General features: G+C 46.0%; 1 protein-coding gene across 1 annotated transcript in view; it reads right to left on the bottom strand.

Moving 5' to 3' along the window:
* Positions 1–953: 953 nt before the first annotated feature.
* Positions 954–10676, bottom strand: part of INSR (insulin receptor) — a 47481-nt gene continuing 37758 nt past the window's right edge. Inside the window, exons 10-20 of the mRNA XM_009636708.2 lie at positions 10174–10445; positions 9820–9962; positions 8976–9135; positions 8528–8627; positions 8196–8263; positions 7748–7977; positions 7315–7425; positions 7077–7236; positions 6127–6256; positions 5636–5770; positions 954–4029 (exon numbers count right to left, since the gene is read on the bottom strand). Coding sequence (XP_009635003.1) covers positions 3675–4029; positions 5636–5770; positions 6127–6256; positions 7077–7236; positions 7315–7425; positions 7748–7977; positions 8196–8263; positions 8528–8627; positions 8976–9135; positions 9820–9962; positions 10174–10445 — 1864 coding nt within the window. The 3' untranslated portion in view covers positions 954–3674. The remainder of the gene's footprint in view (positions 4030–5635; positions 5771–6126; positions 6257–7076; positions 7237–7314; positions 7426–7747; positions 7978–8195; positions 8264–8527; positions 8628–8975; positions 9136–9819; positions 9963–10173; positions 10446–10676) is intronic.

Genomic DNA, 10676 nt, shown 5'->3' with positions numbered 1-10676 from the left:
CTTGTGCTTCCGCGGCAGCTGTGATATTCTCACCCCGACGGGGATCTCATCAGAGCAAACAGCGGCAGCTCCCCCGACGAAGGCACGAGTCCTTTGCAACGCCCCGCACGGAGCAGGTTTTGCTGAGCGCGTGCAATCTCAACTTGTACGCGACCCCCGGGGTCTCTGAACAGGTATCGGCCAGATCCAAGCGAGGGACTTCGGCATCCCCAGGGCGAGGATCTTCCAACAACAGAGACCAATGTGTCGGCTGCGGGCTGGGAGTAAAGGATTTTCTAGAAGCGAGAGCTGGGCTTTACAAATGATGCGCATTTATTCTTCCTAATTCTATAGATGAGGGTAATCTTTAACAGCCACGAGTGGCAATCGCTAGTGTTATTTGTTTTTTAAAAAGGGGAAAAATGACAGCCTCACCGCTAGTACCATTCCTCACCCTTGGTACAATGTCGAAAGGATGACGGGAATAATCTTTACGCACAGTACTGGGTATAAACAACCGCTCCGTGTGGTGCAGAGTGAAGATGACGCCATGAGCCATGTGAATGGACTGCCTGTCCACAAAGCAAAACACATATTCCCTTGTTCAGTAATCTGAGCGTTGCAACTCGTGTGTACTCAGAGGGCCAACCAATATCAACCAAGTCGAAAAGCCAGACCCAATACAAGGTTCCAAGGTTTGTTTTATATAAAAGAAAGATCTGCTATTCCCCCAGCTATGATCGCTGCAATTTAAAATGTCAGCACAACGGGAGAGGTTTATTTCAGGAGTCGCATCCCACCGGCAGGACTCAGGATTACCTGTGCCCAGTGAGAAGGGCAGTGACCGAGACATCCCAATCCATGTCACAGCCCCTGCTCCACGCTGGCAAATGCTGCTCTAGAAGGAAGTGGTCTGCTCCTCTTAGGCCATTAGTTCACTAAAGTCCAAACATTTAAATGGCTCTTTTATTCTGTTTTTTTTTTCTTTTAATCACAGCAGAACAAAGAGGATGCTCCCAGAGTATCCGATCCAAATTTGTCAATCAGTTCCTTTGGTCACTACTGCTCAGATTAGCGACAAACAGTGACGAGCCATTCTCCTACCCATTCCCTTCAGTGAATGGTCCCTAGTATTGGAATCTGCTGATATTGATTTTCCCTGGTCCACAATAGGTCCAGACCAGAATATTTAAACAGGTTTAGAGGTGCGTAGTAGTAAAAATATCCTTAAGAAACACTGAGGTAGACTGCACCAGAACAGGACAAAAATAATCCCACTACATCCACTTGCCAAGATTTTATGGATACAAATTTACACGGTCTGTGTGTTTAAGAAAACAAATTGTTTGTTGGTTTTTTTTTTTTACAGTGTTTTATATATTAAAATAAATAAAAAAATTCTAATAAGAAAAACTTCTCTTCCTTAGAAAAGTGTGAGAATATGTCTTCTTTCCTGCAGTGTAGCATAGAGCTGCTGAACAGTTACTACTTTGTAAAGCAGAAGAACTGTAAACGAGGCCTTTTGAAATCGAAGGTTCTCACCCACGGCTGGACCGTCTATTTCCCACCTAACTTTGTGAGCAACCTGCACCCTCCACCTCCGTCCGAACTGACCCAATTCGACCAGCGCAAAGGGCCGACAGCTCGTGGTGGTGCTCAGAGTCCGCCGTCCTCCCCCGCTGTTGCACCAACCGCTTCAGCTACAGCGTGGCCGAGCGGAGCCGGCTCGGAGAGGCGCTCCCCTGCGAATGCCAGCCCCTTTCCTTTCACTACATGGAGAAATCAGCAGCGCTGCCCGGGCTGGAATAAGAACTCACACCCCCAGCTTGGCGTCCCCACTCTCACTGAGTCAGAACCTCGTTTGCTCCTGGCAGAGGGCAGAACCTGGCTCTTGGGACTTCTCCAGGAGGAGAAGTGGAGGACCGAGCATCTCTCTCCCCTTCTACAAGCACCTCCTGTATGACAAGGGCCTGCAACATCGAGAATCTTCATTTCTTGCTTTAGCACTTCTCCCTGCCAGCACACTCCCTTCATCACTACGCGACACGTTTAGTTGCACAATTAATTTTCTAAACATCTTATGCTGATCAGCTCTGTCTTTTATGCAAACAGCAGCAAAACAAAGCACAGTCCAGAAGACGAAAAGTTGACATCCCGAAGAGCTGAAAGCAGTGGCTAACGCACGCGTCCCGGGAAGTGTGCAGGACACAGCGCGGTATCTCAGGAAAACATCGAAGGCCTGCAGGCAGCACGAGGCCAGGCGCCCGAGCAGCAGCAGACAGGCAGCAGGTAGCTCACCACAGTCACATTCAGCTTCTGCTTCACGTGCAGAGCCAAGAGCCTTGCGCTCTCCTCCCTTTAGCTTGGCTTTAGTGTCTCTTTTTTTTTTCGGTTAGAGTTCTTACTCGTCCTCTCTTTCCGGCTGCTTCTGCAGCACAAGTGTGCACAGAAGGCAAAGCAAGGGATGCGGGGACAAAGGAGTAGCAGGACTCGGGACCGGGATGTTCTGGTGTCCTTCAGCCCCCAACAACCAAGTGAAGTCCCAGCTACTTTATCTCAAGGCTTCGACTGGAGCCAGCTGACCGCACTGTATAAATCATGAAACTATTATAAAGCCACATCAAGTATAAACTTAACACGCGCCTCACAGCTCCTGAAAGGGTAATTGGCTAAAATTAGTTCATTCTGAAATCTTTGGACCACTTTAAGACCAAACAATCCCCCAAATTCTCCCCTCCCCAAAAGGATCATAAACAGTCAATAATTTATATGAAGTTAAAATTTAAACTAAAGACATTTTTAAATATGTTACAACAAACAATATATATACTCAACACTGTAAGGACAAAAAACTCTGCGTCTCAGGTCAGGGGACTCCTACTTCGTTTGGTCTTGAAAGTACCCACAAATCTCAGATTTCTGCTCCTTTGGCTCCCAGCACATTTTCCTCATTTGTTAATGAGAGAAAACCTACTCCCAAGAGTCCTTAGTATAAAAATAATCTGTTTAGGATTCAGTCACTCCAGGGAAATGGGAAAAAAAAGATAAGTACACACTTCCAAGAAGAGGAAAGCTTCTGTGAGAACATACAAAACTTATGTACAAAAAAAAGAAGTGTATATTTTGCTATACATATACACCCCACATATATATACTGCACACACGCGCACACACACACACGCACGCACCCCTGGGATTTAACCCATTTAAAAAGTATGAAAGCAGCAGCTATTGGTCAATCTGAGGATCTGGCGCGTCCGACTGATGTGTTGAATCCTTCAGCCGTAGTGAAGAGTATGCCTGAAAGCCTGGAATTCTACTGGAAATGCTTTTGTCCTGCAGAAGTTTTGTTCCGCACCGTTACGCTGTAGCTCAGATACCAGAAAATTTCACGTCTTTTGTTGGCAAACGTGGATGCTCCTCCTTCAGTTTAACTCACACGGTCGCTTCCTGTTTTGAAACCATGGTTACAGAAGGGACAGCAGCCATGGAAACCTCTTCCATTTATGTTCACAGATAAGTCCACTGACAACCAGTCAACTTGGCAAAAAAAAAAAAAGGTATTAATCATAAGATGATTAAAAATCTGAAGAGTCTGTAGATGTGTGTCATACACTGTGGCAGCAATAACAAGAGTCCTGAGATTTGTGGAGGGGAAAAAAAGCAGACACAACCCTTGGGCCAAACAGGAAGCGTTAGGAAGGACTTGACCTGGGCATGGAGAGAATCCGCCCGTTTTTCTTGCCACCGTTCATGTGAGTGTAAGGTATGTGCTCTTCATAGTTCCCCTTGAGGGCCATGGAGGGTCCATTGTCCCGCCCCAGGACTTTGTCCCTCTGCGAGTACGAGGAGGGATCGAGGGGAATGCTCTCCATGTTCTCAAAGTCCATCTCGTACTCCTCTGTCTCCAGAGGTTTGTTCTCCTCACTGTAGAAGAACGAGACCTCATGGAAGCTGGGGTGCAAGTCCTCCTTCAGCATCTCGATGATCTCGATGAAGGTGGGGCGCATTTTAGGGTTGTACTGCCAGCACATCTGCATCAGGCTGTGCCTAGATCAGGACAAACACGAGTCAGGGGAAGGAAGAAAACAATTTCACATAGGCAGGGCTGGCACAGACCGAGACTGGCATCCATGTCAGACCACCCACCAGACACGCTACCCCTCCGACACGCCAACCGAATTTGTTCTCTTGCCACTCTCCATATTTGCCTGTAGATCCTGACACTCCTTTTTCTCTATTTCTGTCTAGATCAAAAATTCCTTCCAATTCCTTCAATTGTTCTTAACTCAGCTTCCGAAGGAAACAGGGCTGCAGTTCAGTATGCGCACACGCACTTATAGCCAGGTCACAATTTTTTAATTCATCCCATTTTAATTTTAACTCAGCCTGAAAGATAACAAAGCTCCTAAAGCTTCAAGGAAAACAGGAGGCTGTGCAGAGGACAGAGGTCCTGTAAACACCCCACCCAAAAGAAAGGCTGCGGCAAGGGGTCGTATGTTATCAGACACCACAGAGAAAGAACTTACAAGTACAAATAAAGTTTCAAACTGGAGTTTGTAACTGGCCACGAGAGACGAATGGCCAGGACAGCAGGCTTTTTTCATAAGGATACTCACAAAACATGTTTATTTTTGACTCTGGAAGTGCTGTTTTGGCCAGAAATGGGCTGGGGTAAGAGGTTACCAGGTTGCCCCTCCCCGCTGTACGCTGCTTCAGCAGTGGCTCCTCACACCCCTCTGTCAAAACACCCTAGCTCAGGTTAAACACTTAGTAATGGGATTTTTTTAATGACTCTGAGAGAAGCAGCTTAGGGAGCATCTGGGTATGCAGCCGTGCTGGCAGAGCGGGGGCCGCAGCAACCTCCAGACAGAAAATGTCACGAGCAGCTGCAGAGAACAACCCTTAACCCCGGCGCAGGAGAACGTCTGGCGTCAGCCTGCAATCTCCGCGAGGTGTTTTTCACTGTGCACACAGTGCCCTCTTTTCTCCCTAACCTTGCAGCCTAGCCTTGCACTTTAAGCTGGGCAATGAGTCTGAAACAGAAATGAAAAGGCCTCGGACACGATAAACAGCCCTTGGCTCAGCACAGCCTTCTCCTGCCTCTCCCTCCTAAATTGGATTTCTGAAAATGAGCGGTAAAAAGTTCTTGTAAATTCTCAAGATTATTTACATAGCACAGAGAGATGAATTACAGAAAACCTCAGCAGACCTGGGATTAACAAGCTGCTCTCCAGCCTCCGCAGCCACGTGGATGCAGACAGTGGCCAGGCTTTGCCACGTGACCTAAGCCAACTGCCATCCACTTGTCTGGAGCGGAGGAAAAACATTTTGTTTGGGCAACTGATACAGTGCTTCTTTGTATTTTAAGCTTTTCCTGTGCTTTGTACTTTCTGCTCCTGAATCTGTACTTGCAACGTTAAGGTCCAGGTTGGTTGGTTTGATTTCCCTTCTAGTGAAACAGGCTGGCTCAGGTCTTTAATTCCTGGATCACTAAGGATGCATTGGTTGAATTTCTGTGAGAGGTGGCTCACTGAACTCTGTTTTGCTCCTCCCCAACAGGGAAAGGGTTAAGAGGTGCCTCATGCCCCCTTTGTTGGCCACACTTTAGTGAAAGAGTGCAGCCTGGTCGATTGTCCCCTGCTTTACTACTTACAGCCTCTCTGGGCAGTTGTCCGGCTGATCCAGGTATCCTCCATCCATTACAAACTTTAGCACCTGTTCGTTGGAGAGTCCCTGGTACGGCTGCTCTGCCAAACTGCTTATTTCCCAGAGTACAACACCAAATGACCTAAGAAAGAGAGGAGTCCTGGTGAGAATAAAACATCTTGGAGATCCACAAGTGACAGGCTTATCTGGGGGAACATGTACATTAAAAGAACACAACTATATTTTAAAGAAGGGGGTTTCAAAACAATGGGTTTGGTCTGTACTCTGAGGAAGTCGGCAATTCATAACTTAAACCACGCGTGCTAAAAGAATCATAGAATCATAGAATCGCTTTGGTTGGAAAAGACCTTTAAGATCATCGAGTCCAACCTTTAACCTAACCCTGCCATCCCTCCACTAAACCATGTCCCTAAGCACCTCATCTAAAGAGTGAGCTCTTGAGCTGGAATCCGTCTGCGACTGCAGAGTACCACTTACCACACATCGGAATAAGCAGTGAAAACCCCGTCCTTTAATGATTCGGGTGCCATCCACCGCACCGGCAGCAGTCCTTTGCCTCCTTTACGGTAATAATCCGTCTCATAGATATCTCTGGTCATGCCAAAGTCTGAGAAAAGCAATTGGGATGGGTTAAATGGCTCTCCTTCCCTGCTACTTTCACTGTGCGACATCTGCAGATGAACGTTTCCTTCTTTTGACGCCAAGCTATTTTCGTAAGCCTCCTATGGCCTAACTTGCAGTCATTTGTCGCCTTGTGATTAACCTTCAAAGCATTTTCCCTTTCCTTGCATTTTTTCTACAGAGCCGTGATAGAGACTCCAGAGTTAAAACTTTTAATGATAGCATCGATATTAAACATTGTTTTTATTCATCCCCTTTAAGCAAAAGAGCTGTCTTTCCCCTGAAATCCCACTGCCTTGGCTTTGAGTCCAAAGAGGTCTGAAAAACCATCACGCTCTGCAGTTTGGGTTTATTTTTAAATGTTGTATTTACTTATTTCTAAAAGGGTTTGGGTTAAAAAAGTGGTTCTTGTGGAAGATAAATGACTTCTAAAAGGCTCCTGACCTAATGATAGGATTATCAACACTTGGGTTGTTGTACCCAACACCTTCTTTGTCATAATTTTCATGAAAGCAAAGAACAGTGAGATAACCCCAGGCAGTCTAGGCTGGAAAGGCAACAAGCTTTTTGGATAGAGGTTTGAGAATAGAGAAGGCGAGGAAAGCTGCTCTGGCTCTAAGGGAGATTATTTTCTTACTGATGTCCACACAATTCTTTCACAGGGAAGAAAAGAGGAAAGTTTGCTGCATTTCGAAAGGGTGCCAGTGAAAATCACCTGTGTTTGCCACATTGGTCTTGGGCTTCATATATTTGCCTTTACAACAAATACGACCCATGGAATTATCTTCTGATCACATGCTACTTACCTCCAATTTTCACAGTGAAGTCTTCTGCAACCATACAGTTACGAGCCGCAAGATCTCTGTGAACAAATTTTTTGGCGTTCAGATAGGCCATGCCATCAGCGATCTCTGCAGCCATCTGGATCATCTCTCTCAGAGTTGGCGGCGGACGACCAGGGTTATTCTACAATAAATAAAGAAGTATTAAAAACCCAGTCAAGTTAGTCTCTGGCACAACAGACTCCCTCTCTCCTGCCTTTACCTCAGCATCAGGTCTCAAAGAGCGAAGGTAACTTTTCAAATCTCCATGTGCCATTAATTCCATGACCACCAGAGTAGGCTGCCCTTTTGAGACCACCCCGAGGAGGCGAACCTGGAAAATAAGGGAGAAATTCCCTCAAGGTTGTGTCCAAACACAGCAGGCAGATCCCAGCTATGAAAAGAGGGGGATATAGCAAAGCCAGCACCCCCCGAACAAGAGCTCAGGGCAGCACCACAAAACCCTGTTGTGATTAGGAAGTTCTGAAAGATGCATTTTATAAAATACGACACGGAAAGATCCCAGCTCTTTTTGATCAACCGCCTCCGCTGAAGGGCTGCTTTTGTAAGCTGAACGCCAAGCTCTGAAAGCACCGAAGAACCATGAGTTATGCGATGGGACTTGGGAATCATCCGAGGCACCCAGCGGTGCTTACCACATGATGGCAGCTGAACCCTTTCATCACAGAAGCTTCATTTAAGAACTCGATGCGCTCGCGGAGGCTGGCTGATTCGTTAACGGTTTTCACAGCTACGCGAGTCTCCGGCTCCCCCTTCACTATATCCTTGGCGATCCCTTCGTACACCATGCCGAAGGAGCCCTGTCCCAACTCTCGGAGGAGAGTGATCTTGTCTCGTGGAACCTCCCATTCGTCGGGGACATAGACTGTTGAGCAGAAGGAAATGTTTTTGCATTGAGCAAGTATCTTTTGAAAGCCATTACTGTAGCAGCCTTGTGTAGCGCTGCCACAGGATACCATGGGTATAAATTATTTAAAAAAGACTAGAAAAACTCCATAAAGACCATGCCGGTCCCACACTGCTGCACTGCCTGAATGACCATATGAGAAATAAGGCCCCAAAGAAAGCCCTCACTGCTCTCACCATCACTGGCGCTGAGATATTCGGGGTTAGAGGATGCGTAGAGTGGTCCGGTTGGTCCTTCGGTTTGTCTGGAAGAGAGGCACAAATTCTTCAGCACTTTTGCAGCCTTTGACTCAGTACAACTTGAAGGTAGTTTGCTTAATTCCCAAAGCATGCAGCAAATACAAACTGTCCCAATTTCCAAAGGCACAAAATATTTCCTAAACTAAATTAATGTTGCAATCATTATATAAATTAGAAAACAACCACAGATTTACTTACAACAAATAGAACAAAATCTTTGGATGTAAGTTTTGCTTGTTCTGGTGGAAACAACATAAAATTGCACTCACCTCTTTTTCACCAGCACGTAAGCAGCTCCGATAATTCCAGCAATTATTATGGCAAAAATAATTGGAACAATTATAACAGCAATGTTAGGCTGAGCATTCACTAAGAGAGAAAGAGAGAGTTGGAGGTATTACACAGGTGCAAAATCCAAGTCTTTTCCTCAATAAAATTCCCCCTCCTTGAATAAATTAGAACAAATAGGAAACTAGAGGCTACATCAGATGCAGAACGTGGGGCTGGTCAGAGTGAGAACTCAATTGCTGTTCAACAGCTACATGAAGAAAAGCCACACATTTCTAAGTCATTTCAGTTTCTGGAACGTAGATGTATTGGTAAATATTTTACAACCCCCTACAGTTCCCTGTGCACTGCTTGCTAAACCCCCCAACTTCCAAAAATAACCTGGGTTTCTATCAGGAATTACATGCTGGAAAAGAAAAATGAACTCACAGTAATCGGCCACATAAAAATAGGTGGGTTCTGTCCATGAGCCATTTCCAGCCAGTGATGTAGCTCGTATACGGACACTGTAGTTTCCAGGCTGCAGTCCACGGAGTTTACAGCCCTGCTCACTGGCAAAATGCTTACGGGAAACGCAGTAGTGTGCTTCCTGCGGGAGGAGGGAAGAGGAAGGCTGCATTACACTACCTCTGCAACAGCCCAGAGCTCTGTAACAGCGTGCTAGGATTTCTACCTCACCTCCTTGTCTGGCAAATGTACACAAATAGGGCTTTCACACGCTCAGGTCTTTTCCAATATAGCGGTTTGTCCTGGATTTGCATTTTACAGTTTAGCAGTTCGGATTACAGACAGCATATGCCATTTGCTGTACTAGACCTCAGCTCTGAAACCCGACCGGGGCTGGCAAGCCCTCCTACCCACACGGCACTGGCACTCTGCACGGGCAGCAGCGCTGCCCACAAGCTCTCCGCCTGTTCAATGGTTGCTTAATTTCTCCAAGCAACTTAAGTTTAGAGGTATGTTTTCTGTCCTTCTGCGAAATAAAATTCCTAAAAAAAACCCTCCGTGCAGAAAGCTGGCAAGTGAGAGATCCTTACTTGGCAAACGGGCACCATAGAAGCAGAATTTTATTTCTCGGTGTCGCCACAGGCAGCCTTCCAGAGGATATGAATTCACTAGTAAAGTTTTATATCACGTTGGTTCACGCACAAGGGAACCAGACAGGACACAACACCATATGCACGAGGGTTATTAAAGACTAAACTGTCCCAGACTCCCAGGCGCAGCTACTTCTCCAAATGTGCTGTGTTAAGGGACAAGCAGGAATTCTCACCTCCGTCTCCCCGAGACGTCCATAGTTCACTTCATACAGCACAATAAGACCATTTGGCTCCTTTGGTTCTTGCCACTTCAAATGCACGGTGTTTTTTTCAACCAGTTCGTGGGTAACAGGACCAACGATGTCATCAGCCTTAGCTAGAACCAAGGTCATGATTAATTATAGTTTTATTTCATGTCTTTCGCAAAATTCAAAACTGACAATCCTTCATCTATCATCCTTTCTTATCAGGACATAAAGAGAGCACCAGTCCTGCACGATGTTTCTGCATTGCAGCCGGCTCCCATAGGAAAAGCAGCGTTTTGAGAACAGCCACCAACCCAAAGCAAAGCTCAGGAAGATAATTACCTTCTGGCATGGTCCTGGCACTGACATAAGCTGCAACGCTGCATCGGGATTCCTGAGCATCGTGGTTGCAAGCGTGGAGCTCAATGCGGTAACCGGTGAAATGCCGCAGGCCTGAGATAACCAAAGACTCCTTAGACTTAACTTTTTCAAAAGGTTTCTGCTCCTCTGCATTCTCAGATGCTGCTGCAGAATTGTTTGGAGAGGATGCGAGGGTGGGTATCACCACAGTGGCATTTGCTACAGAGCCAAGGTCTCTTCGTTTTCTTGATGGCCTATTAAATAACACAGGTTGCAATGTTATTTGTTACAGTCAATGTGAACGCATTCATCTGAAAAGGAAGAGTTAAAATGGGAGGGCTCAGAGTGCCACTGAAAACTCAAATTCAAGCCTCATATTTGCAGTCCAACAAAGAAATTCAAGATATATCTTTTTTTTTGAAACAAGAAATCTCTCCCCCCCCGCAATGCACACAGCTTTTAAAAATTATGTATCCCTGAGACTC

The sequence above is a fragment of the Egretta garzetta genome, unplaced genomic scaffold (genome assembly GCF_000687185.1).
Source record: "Egretta garzetta isolate BGI_Z169 unplaced genomic scaffold, ASM68718v1 scaffold4, whole genome shotgun sequence".
NCBI lineage: Eukaryota > Metazoa > Chordata > Aves > Pelecaniformes > Ardeidae > Egretta > Egretta garzetta.
Note: the sequence above shows the minus strand (reverse complement) of the source record. Positions and strands in the feature narration are given on the sequence as shown.